The 16,410-nt window shown below is 38.7% G+C and overlaps 1 protein-coding gene across 1 annotated transcript in view; it reads left to right on the forward strand.

Moving 5' to 3' along the window:
* Positions 1–16,410, forward strand: part of NDUFAF2 (NADH:ubiquinone oxidoreductase complex assembly factor 2) — a 71,313-nt gene that overhangs the window by 40,147 nt on the left and 14,756 nt on the right. The window contains exons 2-3 of the mRNA XM_086629688.1: positions 4,877–4,966; positions 14,338–14,378. Coding sequence (XP_086485814.1) covers positions 4,877–4,966; positions 14,338–14,378 — 131 coding nt within the window. The remainder of the gene's footprint in view (positions 1–4,876; positions 4,967–14,337; positions 14,379–16,410) is intronic.

Genomic DNA, 16,410 nt, shown 5'->3' on the forward strand with positions numbered 1-16,410 from the left:
CCATTTCTCCTCTTGCTGATCTTGTGTGCCATAGTTTACCCTAGCTGTACACATTAGACAAACTTATCTGGAGGGTAAAAGAGAAATCTTTTTCAAGTAACAGTTTTCTAAACAGCGAAGATCAATCTAGGGCTATGGGAGATCTTTAAAATTATATGTACATGTGTTGTTGTAGGAAATTGATATGAGAAGAATAACAATTTGGTTATAGAACATCATGAGTTTGAGATTATTCATGATTTAACTTTATTTTGATCTGGAAGATTCTTCAAAGAGTTTTTCTTAAAGCAAGTGTGTATATATAAGATTTAGTGGCTGCAGTGGAAACAATTAGGATGTTTTATCTGTAGAAGAAGGGCTCTTCCTTAGAAGAAACTGAAAAATTAAAATACTTATAACATCTGTGCATATCTACAGTTAACCGTGTTTTTGTTGTGGAAATATAACTTGGTTTCTAGGCTTCATAGTCTATAGATAAGGTTGTAGAAATTAATGAATTATTTTCTAAAGCCGTTTGCTACCCCTTCACATTTCACTTAATATTTCCCTTGCTGGCTTCGCCTACCGCTTTCTCATGCCGGCAGACTGCCTAACTTCTGTTAAACACTTTTTTTTTTTCCAGGCTTTTATACAAATTGACTTCAATCATCACACATTGACTTTCAGATACACTGTGACAGAAAGTCTTTCAGAAAATATGTACAGTAAGAAAGTATATAAATCTAAAATGTGTAATTACTGCATCACTTGCCGAATGATCTCTCCGTTACATAAACTTCTTGGCCATTTTCCTTCCTTGTTACTCTTGGAAAGTTGCAAATCTTGGCTGCTTCAGTGTTTTGTGTAAATGATACTGTATCTGAGTATTCTATGTGAGTATTCTGAACATCTGTTAAATTCTTGCTGAAGTAATCTGCTTTTTGTTTTATGAGATATTGGCTGTTATTCTTTGGATGTGTTGTGTTCTATATAATCTCAACTCAAATTATTAATGGTTCTTCTATGCTTCTGAGATCTACTGGTCACATGAAAATTAGGTTAATTTTCAAGTTACTAAATAGTGGTTCTTACTTTGCTATTTGTAATTTCTTTGTATGTATACCCTTCCAAGTGAAGTTTCTTGAGTTATAGAAGGAAAGACCACAGTATTTATTTGAAAACATGGGAATGAATTAATTGATATAAAGCAAAATAGTCAATATCTTCAGCATGAAAAAACACTTCTGTAAACTGTGAAAGGTCTTAATTACGTCTAAAGAGGCCTCAGTGTGATCTTCATTAGAAAAGTCTACGTAAATTAGTCAGTGGTGGTCTGCCAAAAAAAAACCTAGGGGACAAGGCAAATCAGACAGTTGAAGTTAATTAGTGCCGTGTGTGCATCACTAATACAGAGAGGCTTAAAACCTACCAGTGCTACTGCTTGATGATTCTTCAAAATAACATCTTTGGGAAATAATTTTCTGAGTTTGGCTCTACCATGTGATTTGATTGTGGGATCTGCAGAAATAGTTTTTACATGTGTATTATGAAAGCTTGTGCCAGAAAAAAAAAAAAAAAAGGTGTATTTTGTTAAAAGTAGATTTCTTAAAAATGTTTTATTTGGGAATGCATAAAGATACAACATCGATCGCAAGTCATGGTAGCAGGGAGAAAAACACTTGTTCATTACTTCTGCGTATGTCAGTTTATTCAGACTGTTCTGTCTGTGTAGGACTGAAATTATGGACAGTTTTTTAAAAGATGCTTTGCTAACAGTAAAATCTAGTGACTTTCTAAAAATGGAGAAGGGTGTTAATCCTGAGGCTTATATAGGATCAGACTTGATTAGATAGGTCTTCAGCTTTTCTGGCAATCTTCTGTATGGGAAGAAAGTTATTTTGTATTTTTGGTTTCCAGTGTAGGTAAAGAGTTTTGACAATGGATTTATCCATTATATTTTTGAAAGGTGATTATTTTAAAGCAAATGTATAAATTATGATATATTCAGCATATAAGAATTGTGTACTTGTAAAACAAATAAGTATAAATTGTAGTATCATAGAATGGTTAGGATTGGAAGGGATCTCAAAGATAATCTAGTTGCAGCCCCCCTGCCATGGGCAGGGAAACCCTCCACTACACCAGGTCGCCCAAAGCCTCATCCAGCCTGGCCTTGAACACTTCCAGGGATGGGGCATCTACAACTTCTCTGGGCAACCTGTTCCAGTACCTCACCACCCTCTGAGTGAAAAATTTCTTCCTTAGATCTAATCAAAATCTGCCCTTTTTTAGTTTAAAGCCATTGCCCCTTGTCCTATCACTACACGCCCTTGTAAAAAGTCCCTCTCCAGCTTTCCTGTAGACCCCCTTTAAGTACTGGAAGGCTGCAAGAAGATCACCCCAGAGCCTTCTCTTCTCCAGGCTGAACAGTCCCAACTCTCTCAGCCTGTCTTCATAGCAGAGGTGCTCCAGCCCTCGGATCATCTTTGTGGCCCTCCTCTGGACCCGCTCCAGCAGCTCCATGTCCTTCTTGTGCTGGGGACTCCAGAGCTGAACACAGTATTCATGGTGCGGTCTGATGAGAGCAGAGTAGAGGGGCAGAATCACTTCACTCGACCTGCTGGCCACACTTCTTTGGATGCAGCCCAGCATACGGTTGGCTTTCTGGGCTGCCAGTGCACATTGCCGGCTCATGTTGAGCTTCTCATCCACCATCACTCCCAAGTCCTTTTCCTCAGGGCTGCTCTCAATCCATTCTCCACCCAGCCTGTACTTGTGGTTGGGATTGCCCCGACCCATGTGCAGGACTGTCCTGGTTTTAGCTGGGACAGAGTTAGCTCTTCTTTTTAGCAGCTTGAAGAGCTCCGTGTTTTGGTTTTACTCAGAGGCTCGCTCTGAGAAGAATGTTGATAGCAAGCTGATGTTTGTGGTTGGACGTGAGACTCCAAGGACTTTTCAGTGTGCCGTGTTCTGGCCGCAGTGCAGAAGCCCAGTGGGATAAGGGGGGAGCATAGCCAGGACAAGGGGGCCACAATTCTCCTTGTGATTTGTGGTGGAACTTAAGATAGAGGGCCAAACTGGCCAATCAGTATTCCATATCATGCAGCGTCATGCCCAATATAAAGGTGAGGGACAGCCGGACAGAAGGGCTTTTGCGCTTTGGCTCTCTTGCCGCTTTTGCTCCTTTGCGCTTCTGCGCTTTTGTTCTATTGCATTTCCCGCTCCCACCCCCCCAGTACTCCCATTCTCGGAGTACTATCTCTCTCTCTCTGCCCCTCTCTATTTCGGGGCCTTGTGTTCGTCCGGGATTGCAGCTTCGGGACGAGACGGGCTGCGGATAAGAGGGGGTGGTGAGCATCTACACTGTGTAGTACTTATCTGTATTAAATTGTTCTTATCTCAACCCACGAGTTTCCTTTAATTCTATCCTTCTTTCCTGGGGGTGGGGGAGGGTGAGTGACCGGCTGTGTGGGTTCGGTTGCTGGAGCGGCCTAACCCAAGACAAGGATCTTGCACTTGGCAAGATCTTAGATCATAGATCTTTTCAACACTGATTAAAAATATCTAATCTTGAAGATGAAAGTATGCTACACTGTTTTCTTTGCCTGATGGTTTATGTCTGAAAGAGTAAAAATGATGGGTTCCTTAAAAAGAAAAAGAAATATTATAAAGCTAAAAAAGGTACTCAAAAAAGGAATTTCATTTTCTATACAAGTTCTTATTTTACTGTATTGATACTGAACATTAGTATGCAGTTTAGCTGTTAACCAGAGACAGGTTGAATTGGAACTCCTGACTATGAGTTTTAAAATAACTTCATTTGAAATACTTGTTGAAAGCATACTGAATGAGTGAACTGCATTAGTCATATCATTATGAAAGAAAATATTTTATGCGGATGTTTCTTGATGTTTCCTCAAAATGTCAAATTTCTCTAGATCAGCCTTCCAGGAAGATAAAAAGCTGGGAGAAGAAGCCTGGGGAATGTTGTTAGTTTTTTTTCCTGTGAGCAATGGGGGCCTTGCACATCTTTCCAGCATCTTCTAATTTAAAAAGCAAATTAAAATACTCTTTCATACATGAAAGCTGCAACAGTTAAGAAGGTTTTTTTCCTGAATGATACACTGTCTGTTCCTCTATACAGTAGCATGATATCTGACAGTCAGTCTTCTGTTTGCTGCGTCACTGGTTGAACCTTAATTCTTCCTCTTTGGCAGTACTAGAGTCTGTGGGTAGGCTTCAGATCCAGATTCTCCGCACTGACTCCCTTTCAATATACCGAATGTTCCCTATCAGAGAGCTATCTACCATTTTTCATTTTTTTAACATAGAGAATACTTAGTTTGCAAGCATATGTGAGAAGGCTCACGTGCACAGAGCGGTTGCCAGTGATTGTGGCCTGGCTGCTTTGCAAAGCTGACCAGTGCACTTTCATTGCTGTTTTTTTACTTGAAAACAGCATCAAGTTTCTGATCCTACACTAGCAATGGTGTGGAAGATATCCAGGTGAAGGAAAACCATATAGGAAACTGATCGACAATCCTTCAGAGAAGCATTCTCAAGGGGAGGGACACAAAGGGGTGGTGGGGGTGGGGTGCACGTGATTGGTGTATGACTTGGTGGGTAACCTGGATTGAAATGTATTTGTCATTAATATTTCAAGTCAACTCTAGAACATGCAAGCTTTTGTTAAAGTTACTGAAACAGATAGCATTTCAGACTGTCACCCAGATGGTAATAATTTTCTCAGTATTTTAATCCTTAATTTTTTTCCTGTAGACATCATTGCACTTGTGTAAATAAGTACAGTTCTTTTAAAACAGTAACATAATCAGCAATTTAAATATTATATAGAAATATATTTAACTGCTTTTTTTTTCTTTTTTTCTTGCTATAGGGCAGATTATACCAGAAAGAAGGTTTGTAGAAGCAATAAATCGTCAAGCATATCAATATGAAATGGGTGATTTTCCAATAGAATGGGAAGGTAACTCCTGAATATTTTGGTTTTATTTCAAGATAATTTTGCTATTGAATGTAGATTCAGTACTTTTAGTGGAAAGCCTGACTATGTGAATAGGCTGTCTGTTATATTACATTCTGAGTAATGCAAGCTTTTGTTTAACTGCATAGTTATTATGAATTCTTAAAGAAACCCTTTTACAAATAGGATAAATTGTTCAGGAAATCAGTACTTAATAAAAATGTAAATAAAGACTGTATGATCATAAATTTCTCCTATTAAATGGGTAAATATTTGTGCCTGAGGGAGATCTAACAGGATCACCAAAACTAAATGTGTTAAACTTTCTGATTATGCCTTCAACTGCAGTGTTAATTTGTTGGTCAGTTGAAACATTGGAGGCCCAGTGATAGGGCTCTTTTGTGTGTGTGTGTGTGGTGGTATTTGGCTTCCTGTAGTCTTCCTTGCACAATCTTGTAGGGAGTTGAAGAACCTCTTAATTAACAATTTTTTCCCACTGATACTGATGAAAATTTTGTCTGAAAATTTGGGACATAGACATTCAGGGAGGTTAGAGAAGTTCCTTAGGATTAGCTGAGCAGCCCTTGGAGAAACAGAGAAAGCAGAGAAGGAGTGTATGTTTGTCCTTGAGGCTATCAGAGCTTGAGCCAAGTGTGGGGTTAAATTTGGCTTAAAATCCAGGACTCTAAAGCATAAGCAAGGAATCCCTGAAATAGTAGATAGAGTCTACCCAACATTCAGCATGCATTTTGGGAAGAATAATATCTAGGCATCTCCCAAAAGTTGGTAGGTTCAAAGCAAACAAACCTCTTTACTTTGGACACTATGCAGTTGAACTGTGGAATTCCTTGTAATTGAAAATCCTGCTTGCTGGAAGTTTGCATGAGTTCAAAAAGTTTAGAAGCAGTTGTGGAACAAAAATCCTTCTTGTATACAGACATCACTGTGGTTCAGTTAGTAAGCTGCAAATTAATGGAGGCTACAGTGTGTTTTGAGGAATTAGCACAATGTATTTGCTTTACCTCATTCTCTTTCCTCTGTTCTCACTGCTGGCCCCTGAGGGAGGTGATACTGAGCTAAGAGAAATCTTTGGTCCCATAATATCCCTTCCTGGAGTCAGTAGAGAAATACCAAATGTCCCCATCTTGCATTTTATCATTGCCATTACACTGATTCCTGTGATTTTTTTTGTGATTAACTAAGGCTAGTATTAACAGCTAAAAGCTTCTCAAATATGTTTCAACCCTATTAGCAGCATTTGCCAACTGTGGCAAAACCACAATATCAACAGCTTCCGTCTTCTGCTGCCGCGGAACTCACAGTTGGCTGGCAAGTCTCCATCTAGTTGTTCTTTGTTCTTTATCAACCCGAGATAACATCTTTTGAAGAACAGCAGCAGCCTGGTAGGCTTATCCTTACTAAATCATCTGGTGCTTGAATGGGTATCTACCGACTTTCTGAAGGTCTGTTTCCTCATCCAAAAGTTCTTCCGTCACTGTTGGTCATCTTAGGTCTGTATGACCGTCATGCAGTCACTCTGCACCACAAACACTGAGAAGCGTGAATAAAACCTCACGTGCTGTGCATGCATTCTCGTCTAAAACCTGCTGCTGCCTTTTAAGAGTTGAAAAATGCAATCCGATAGTCTCTACCTGCACTTGGCTGGAAGTAACAGGAAACGACGTGGACAGTCAGACTGTCTCAGATGCCTGTGGAATAATCACCCTTTCACAAAGGGTCTTACACTGTTTCAACCAGCTTGCTGCATGAACCTGTTCCTTAGGACTGCTGGAACCCCTGTAGCACTAAAAAGCCTGCACTACATCTCTCTTCAGAAACCTTAGCACAAATCCATGTGACTTGACAGTGTGGTGCGTGGGAGGGGACAGATGTTTGGAAAGATGCTTTTGGCAAGCACCAGTACAGGGAGAGACCTTGGAGTCAAGGGTCAGGTCTCCTGCAGTGTGGACTTGCCTAAAAAGATGCAACTGCTGGACCTGAGATGCACTTTTGCAAGTCAAGGCATCTTATTTGAGTTTGTTTTAAAGAACACAATTTGGCAGTCCCATTTTTATGAGCTGTGTTTATACTTTTAACGCATAACTTCCTCATCTTTGTAACTGCGTTTTTTTTCTATGTTTTTTGTCAGCACCAAATATAAAGAATTTACAGAGAAAAGCAAAATTTACAGTATGCAGATAGGTAACAGTCTTTTCCTCTTAAGTACTGAATTTCTCTAGAAACAGAAAGAAAGGATACATGCATCTTTTTTGCCCCGGGCATTTCTTAAGCAGAATGGGCATGTAGTGCATGTTTCTGATAAAGTATGGGAATTCCACCAAAAAAACCACCATGTTAACCTGTATTTTTTTGTCCAATGCCAATTTAAACATTACAAACGATTCTGTGTGAGTATAAGATAATCTTAAAAAAGCCAAACCTGGTGCTTCTGCTGTGGGTATAGAGGCTGTTCAAAGAGCTATTGTACCTTCCCTGTGTAATGGGATGTGAATTAGGGATGTGAGATGCTCTGAAGTTCAGTTCATCACTACTTCTTTTCTGCCTCCTGTAAAATGAAAACTTCTCAATGTGTAAGAAATGGGAAAGAACAGAAAGAGTAGACAGTTCAAATGATACTATGGAAGCCAGTTGCCTGACTGTGAACCAGTTTAATACAAGGTTTTTAGATGTGCTTTGTCGAAAGGCACATTACAGTTTTGTCCCTATTTTTTCCTCTTTAAGATAGGTCTAGAAGTTTCCTAGGCTCACAAGACCTGTGCTGAACTTTCACTCTGTATCTTCTGGCCAGACTCTTGAAAATTTCCCCACACTTTCTTTCTGTGGGTGTTCACTTCATGATTTGTACTGTTGTGGATGCTGATCATTCCAGCAAATAGTCTGAGACTGCAGAAGGATTTCTATAATACTTGCTGTTTTCTCTGAACAGTAAAAGATGAATGTAAGGTTAGAAGGCTGTATAGTATTTCTTACTTCTGTTTTCTCTTTACTCTTGGAAATTTTTGGATTTTTAGTGTTCTAAATTCTCTCTGCTGAGCTCATGCTTACATCTCCAGGGACCTTCTCTCCAAATTCTCTGTATGCACTCTGACATCTATGCCTCTCAGCTTCAGTTTTGGCTGGTTCAGCAATAGCAGTCTCCTTGCCTAGCCTTCTCACACTTTTCACTTTAAGGACCATGCTAAAGTTTCTGTTGCCTTCTTTCCTCTCCTTTTCCTCGGGATCTACAGAGAGCCGCTTTCACCTGTGTTGTCTTTGTTCTGCCAGGACTCAGTTTTTGCACTTGTGGATAACTCTTAATGGCCGCCCCATTTAAAAGCAGGCATCTCAGAACTCTCTCCCTCTCCTTGTTTCCCTACATCACACTGTCTGGCTAGAAAATAAACCTCTTGTGACCGAAATTAATAAAAGTACTGTCCCTGGAAATATTTAAGGACACGAGTTGTCTGAGGAGAACTTGCACAAACCCAGGGACAAAGGACTGTTGAAGGAGTGGGAGCAGGCTGTAGTGAAATTTGAAGAGAATCCAAGTTAAATCTCATTGTAAATCTAAGACATTCAGCCTGGACAGCTGGTAAACTGAGAGGCTGATTTTGACACTGTGTTTATCACGTTATAAACATGTAATAAGGTAACCGAGACCATGTAGAAAGCTATAAAGCAAGCAGATAAACCTGTCAGCCAGACTGCAGACTCAGTCTGTGCAAGCTGTTTCTCAGACTCCAGAGAAGATGTTTGTGTATTAGTCCTGAGAGTTTACTAAATGTAGGGCCCAGGGCTTACACCTGAAGTATTTGCCTGGAATTTTTCTCCTGAAGATGTTAGTTTTAAGTGCTCCACGGGATTAAATTTCCGAAGTTCTCAGATCTGTGAATTTTACAAAAGTTCTGAAGATCCGTTAAGGCTTTTGTAAAACTGAAATGTGCTCAATGTTAAAATAATAGAATCATAGTCCCTTGTGTTCTCCATAGTCTTAATGTTAGTCTATTTGTACACAGAAAATTAAGTATATTTTAATTTTAAAAATCTGAAAGTGTGTTTCGATTTGTACTGTAGTTTTGAATTTAGAACGTAATCCGTACACACAATGCAAATATTACCTGTTTTTGTTTAGGTGAAGCCTTTTATAGTTGACTACAAGGTGGGAGTGCATACTTTTCCCTAGGCAATATGGATGCACACAACAGATAACCTGTCTGTAATGTTAGTTCTGAATGTTCACCTACTGTAGAATGTGTAATTTACCTCCTTGGGACGTGTCAATAGTGCTCCTGAGAGGAGATCAGTAATTTTACATGCCTCCAGAGATTCATGAGATTGCATGCTTCACGCAGCATTTTATTGCCCATCTACTCCTTGTCCTTTTTTTTTTTTCTTTCCTGCTAACATTTAGTGATTAATGGGATTCTTAATTTGCATGCTCACTTTTACGCTCATTACAGTAACGCTCATTACAGTGTGTTACGTGCCAGTAGGAGTCTTAAAGTTCAATGAAAATCTCATGCATGCTAATGAAAATGCAAATGAGTGCTGATGAAAGAATGCAAGGGTCTCAAGGTAGGAAATGTCCAGCTATCTTGCAAAATTCTTCTAGACAAAAGTAGCATTACAATGAATACAGAATGCAGGAAGTGCCATCCAGATAAAATTAGAAGCAGTAACTTAATGAGTTTGAAAATTTTGCCAAAGCTTTGGGGGGCAGGGAAGCATGTTTTGCTAGCACTCAGTACATACATGTTACCTTCTCTGCTTTACTAGGTTTAGAGTAACTTGACTGACAATGGTGAGGGCATTTTGTTTTATTAGTGTAGGGAACAGGAGTCTTTATGTGGAAATCTTTTCCAGCTTAACTGTTCACTGGACACTTTTTCATTAAGTGTATGCGTGTGTGCATATGGTGTTCAAATAGTATGGAATAATGCACCTACCTGCCTTCTTTCCATCAACAAATACTTAACTGTGGTATAAATCTGTTCAGTAATACAAACCTGCATTGACTAAAGGTGTAATGGAGCAAAGAAAGGTGGGAGAGCTTTTCCATTGCTGAATTTTATACACTGACTATATTTGTAAACGAGAATGCAAAATGTCTTAATTTTAATATATTTACTTGGATTTTGTTAAAATTAGTGCTCCGTAGTAAATCGCTGGTTATATTTTTGTATATATTCACTCTTCCTTGAATTGTTACTATGAATTTCTCTTACTCCTGAGTTACGAGTTGTTGGTGTTTTTCTGAACCATGTGTTGGATGCTTAAAATATTGTTGATACTTCAGAAAAAATTGAAAGACTTTTAAAATTTTTCTGTCTGAAAGAGAAACCACCTGAAAACTGGTGGGGATCAAATATATTAGTGCCCTCCAGTTCTTTTTCCCAAAGACTGAGGAGTGGTCAGGTGAATAATTAGTAAAATTTAATCCTTTTGAAAGGCTGATAAAACTATTAGAAGCTAAAGTACAGTATACTAAAATATACTCAATTCAGATGATATTTGCTTTGCTTTTAATCTTGTAATGTATCTTGAACTGTGCTTTGTGTAGAATATTTCAGAAATGGATTTGCACAGAGGGAATATTATGTATTAAAGCTAACTAACTTCATCAAATGGCTATAAAGATATTTTAGTAAATTTTGTTACTGTATTTCTCCCTCAGCTACGTAGCAGTGAAGGAATCTTTCATTAAATAATGACTTTCCACTGCAACTCATTAGAGATATTAAAATGAATTTACATGTAGTAATTTGGAAAATGGTATCCAGTCTTTGTGTCAGCAAGTTTTATTTAGGGTTAAACTGAAAAAGATTTGTAGTCCTGACACTTATTATAAAGAAGGAAGGTTGATCGCTCCTATAAAATCGTGCATTTAGATGCCTGTTATAGCTGGACAGAAAAATAAGGTGATGTTATAACTTTGTGTGTTATTTGTGTATTTAAATAGATACAGTCTGATAATGGAATGTTTGTTACGAGAAATCTTCCTAAATTATGGATTGTTTTGTTGCTTTTGAGTGTTGGTACTAATTGAGATGTATTAATGAATGAAAATGTGTTGTGTAACACTTCTTGCTTCACAGCTTCTGTTCACAGGACATGTGTCATTGTGTTATCCTTCACTGTTCAGTCTGTGGCTTGTTAAAACTGAGGCAGATAATTAAATGATAAAATCTTTTAATAGAAGTATTCCATTCATCTGAAAATCATTAATCAAGTAACTGCCTAAAAGCCCCATCTGCTATTGAAAGTAAATCTATTGTAAATGTTGTATTTCAGTAGTTTCTAACTGGAGTTTAATTTTTGTAGGATTTCAAATTTTAAGAATATTTCTTTAAGAATCACTAATTATAATCAGTTGAAGTTAAAACAGCTGGTATTTTAAGAAAATACTGGCACTTTCAAAAAAAATGACATTTTTAGGTGCTGAGAGCTGTGGAATTGAAACCAGTGATACTGTACATATGACCAGAAGCAAGGCATAGCAAGGCAGAAGATGATAGTTTGTTGAAAGTAATCCCTTAAATTTTGAAGGTTTGAACCATAATTTTTTACTAAACACTTTAAACTACTACTTTTCCCTTTTTTCTCCAGCTGTATCTCTTATTGTTTAGTGGCTAGTATACATACTTCACTATACCTGATACTTCTACCCCTTTCTTTTATGGATCATGTTGGAACATCATGATTGTGGGTGAACATGACTTCTGTCAGGAGGAAAGGCTTGTGTGCTATGATTTTCTCTAAAATCTGTTGGTCCTTTTACAAAGAGTGTCTGCAAGGCTGCCAGCTGAGAAGTGCCAGTCTCATGCCAGTCTGGTCTCTAATCTTGCCAGATTTTGCATTTGGAAATCCTAATAAAATTTAAACGTTTGAAAGTGCTACAGATAGATGCAAAACGTTTTCCAGCTCTACAGATTCAATAGAAAGTGATTTTGTTGTATTTTGAGTTGTCTTGATGGTCTGTTTTTCTTTCCACTAACATAAAACTTTTTCAGAAAGAGTGATGAGTACTGTTGAGCCTCAGTTGCTTCTCCACAATGGCAAATTTGGGTCTAATCTTTGTTAGGATCAAAAGATCTCTGAGAAGAGCCAGCAGAGACTGCTTTTACCTGAAGATGTTTGAGAATGGTATTTAAAAGAACACATCTTTAGAAAGTGTCATCTGATAGACAAGAACCAAAAGTAATACCTTGATTTGTATCATTACTGGTATTTTACCATTAACCTGTGTTAAGGCTGTTGGCCTTGCCGTCATAGCTAAATTCCAAGCTAGGTAATGCTGGTTTTCTTCCCTTAATTCCATTCTTATGTTAATTGGAAACTATTCCTCCTGAAATCGGTTTCATAATGTTGCTGAAGAAGAGTGATGTTAGTGCTTCACTCTATGTTTAATTGCATTTTCAGTATTGAGGGGACATGACTCTGTGCAGCTTTTAGTGTTTTGGACTTGCTGTGTGACTCATTCCCTGGTTCCCCATAAAATACAGCACAGATGGTATTAGAAAATTAAAATTTGGAATAATTCCTTCTTAAACCATATCTGAAACTTTATAGACAGCTACAGGTCAGACCAGGAATTTGACTGCATGATAATGAAAATGTGATTTTTGGTCTAATTTTCAAGCACAGTAACAAAAGTCCTAATTATCCTAACAAACGTACAAAAGAACATTTTGCCATATCTTGGCACTTGGAACTGGCTTTCCTTATGTTTGTCCTTCTGTTCATTACTGGCCACTTGCATTCTGCAACTCATTTGTTCAAAACATACGAGCAGAAAGGTCTACCAAATGCACAACCTGGTACCTAACAATTGTGCAGCATGAAAAAATGCTACAGTAGTGGTACTTTTAAAGAGTGATGGATAGTGCCTTGTCCAGTGGCAGGGAGTTTGTTTGTCTAAATAATGTCTGTAATAGAGTTGGAGCTGTCTCTAATACTTCATTGACTGAAGGAAGCAAGACCCGATGGAGTGCCGCTTCTCTGTCTGGAATGGGATCCCTTTGGGTTGCTACCTCCAGTCAGTCTCGCACTAAACATCAGTGTTTGCAGTGGGAGTGGGCGTAAGTCTATTGATTTTGCTTCATCATGGAAAACCTGAGCCACAGGACAGTTGTTGCCACTGCTTTCATTCTCCTGCTGTCTTTTCCAGCATGAATTGACTGAGATGGAAGGACCCTTCCCTTGGTTACAAGACCTCCCCTGTGATGCACATCTGTACGGCATGGTGCAGTCAGGGTTCTGCAGCCCTTCAGTCGGATTTGGGGCTGTTTCATGCATCCCTGTAAAGGAATTCTAGTTGGCACTAAAATAAATGTGTGGCCAGCAGGTCGAGGGAAGTGATTCTGCCCCTCTACTCAGCTCTCATGAGACCCCACCTGGAATACTGTGTTCAGCTCTGGAGTCCTCAACATAAGAAGGACATGGAGCTGCTGGAGCGAGTCCAGAGGAGGGCCACAAAGATGATCCGAGGGCTGGAGCACCTCTGCTGTGAAGACAGGCTGAGAGAGTTGGTGCTGTTCAGCCTGGAGAAGAGAAGGCTCTGGGCTGATCCTATAGCAGCTTTCCAGTACTTAAAGGGGTACAGAAAAGCTGGAGAGGGACTTTTTCCAAGGGCGTGTAGTGATAGGACGAGGGGCAATGGATTCAAACTGAAAGAGGGCAGATTTAGATTAGATATAAGGAAGAAATTTTTTACATTGAGGGTGGTTAGGCACTGGAACAGGTTGCCCAGAGAAGTTGTAGATGCCCCGTCCCTGGCAGTGTTCAAGGCCAGGTTGGATGAGGCTTTGGGCAACCTGGTGTAGTGGAGGATTTCTCTGCCCATGGCAGGGGGGTTGGAACTAGATGATCTTTAAGGTCCCTTCCAACCCGAACCATTCTATGATTCTGTGATTCTAAATAGGTGCTTTGGCTTTAACAATGCCTGAGGCATATACAAGAATCCTTTTTCTCCAGAGTGGTCTAAGGCTTTTCTTACTTCTCAGCAGTCATCATCTTCTCAGGGTGAAGCTCAGCTCTGTATAGCAAGCTCACCAACAGGCCTGGGCCATGAGCCCTGCTTAAAGCCCTGTTTTGGCAGCCAGAGTAGTGTGAAAACTGTACCCAGGCTCTCCTCACAGAGGTGATCACCCCACCACTACCTTCCTTGTGTCAAGACTGAGAGTATTAACATGGGAAATAACATCTTGAGACTTTATATTTTGGGAAATAATATTATGGCTTGCCAGGTTGTGGCAAATTCTGTTGTAATATTTTATATAAACATTTATTTTCTGTTACAAATTCATCATAATTTGGAGATTTAATACTGTCTGTGATCTTTGAAATAATCCATTTGATTTTTATTTCTTTTGCAGCATGGATAAGAAAAAAAAGAAATGATCCACCTACCCTTGAGGTGAGAGAGTTTAAATGTCTTTAAATTTTCAATTATTGTAATTAAACTACAATAATTAATTTATAGTGGACTCATCTGTCCAGTAATTTGTCACTTTTGGGGGAAAATTTAGTATGTTGGTTGCCTAACAGATGAAATCATACACAGACTAGACATCTAATGTTTAGGAAAAAGGAAAATAAATGGAAAGATAAACTCCAGTGTTCTGTAATTGATACTTTTATCTACATGAATTCTTTAAGATGATCTACGTAGATTCTTTAAGATAATCATGACTGTTCAAGAATTTTTTTAATTAAACGAATTCTGAAATTACTGCTGTGAATTTTTAAAATAGGTCCTCCATGTATTAACGCAGGAGTTTTTTCATGGTCGTTGACATTAAAATGCAGGTTTCAAATGCAGTTGCCAGCAGATTCACCAGTACAGGAAAACAAATTGCACTAACATTTTACAATGCTAATGAGAAGGGGGAGTTGCAGCCATGACTTCTTCAGTAAGTGGTTTCTAATGGAATGAAGCAGGGAAATATCCCACAGTCTTTCATGCTGGTGAGTTTGTAAAGAGTTTGACTGTTGATCTGTGTATACAGATGCACACGCATACACTGCTTGCCCTGGATTTGTATCACAAGTTGCTAAGCACCAGCTAGGAATGAGTGAGTAGATGAGGCATGGTTTCCTATGGAAGATTCAGACTGACAGAGGCAGATACTTGACTTGCATCAGTAGGAATAACTGCGTCAAATTCAGTGAAGCTGTATTGGCATGCTGTAGCCAGAGATCTGGTCTCTGAGATCTCCTGGAATATAGTGGTTTGTGAAGAGTTGTTCTGTCTGCCTGTGTGTTAAGACAACCCAGGGAAGCTTGTCAGCTGATGTTCACAGGTCATGACTCATTAAAATGAGCTCCCACACAACTTACAGCTCTTCAACTAATTCTCTTTGCTGCTGAGACCGTAGCGATAATAAGGGCTGTGATACACTCATGAATGTAATAAGTTTACATTAATTTTATCCTCAAAGATTTTAGGACTTAAAGCAAATTAACACACTTTTCTTTGCATTAACGTTTAGGGAAGTATTATGTGTGATTTTTTAAATTCCACACACCGCCCTGCCCCCATCCCATTTATTTATGCAGAAGTGATGCTACAGCAGTTGTTCTGTCTAAGCTTGAACTGATATCCTTTTAAGTAGCTCTGGCTCATTCTAGCTGTATACATACAACTTTTATTGTTGAAATTACCATCTTATGTGATACTTGAAGATGGGGGATGTTGCATGTCTTTTCTCCTATCATTTCCATAAGCCAGACTGCCATGATAATTCTCTAAGATAAACCTGCTTCAGAGAACGCAGGCAGGCTTGGGTTTGGCATGGGTGCAATAAAGCTCCTCCCAGCACTGGAGGTATTGGTTCTGCTTCAAAATAGGGACCAAGGAGTCTCCACAGGTGAAATAACTGTGGATCAATAGCATTCTAAATATTTTACTTTCCAGAAAAAGCAGTTTATGGAGAATGAAATATTATTGGGAGTAATGGTGCATTCAGAGTTACAGGACTGCTTATACCCTCAGTTTCATGAGGTAATGGATCTGAAAAATAATTTAGCAGCTAGATACTTTACCTGCTGGGCTGTGCATTGACCTTATTAGGGCAGAATTGATATACCAAGAATTTGAGAAAGAGTTATCTTTTCTTTCAAGTCATGCCTAAATTGTTTTTTCTGTGTAAGAAAAAGTAGTTCAAATATACGTATGTTAAGAATTCTTGCTAATGTTTTGAACATAATACCACAGTAACATTTTAAATATATGATAATGCAGCTTAATTTTTTTTTTCTGTATTGATGTAGGGTGGTACGTATGGTCTACTTTTCCCCTAATGTGAAACTGCTATACCACAAACCCTTATACCACGATGTCATTATAGATATAATTATACTAGTGAAGTACATACGGAATACTGTTTGTCCCTATTTGTATGAGTGCTTGGCTTTGGTGTTTTAGCTACATAAACTTTACTGGCTGC

This window comes from Tauraco erythrolophus, chromosome Z, assembly GCF_009769465.1.
Source record: "Tauraco erythrolophus isolate bTauEry1 chromosome Z, bTauEry1.pri, whole genome shotgun sequence".
Lineage (NCBI taxonomy): Eukaryota > Metazoa > Chordata > Aves > Musophagiformes > Musophagidae > Tauraco > Tauraco erythrolophus.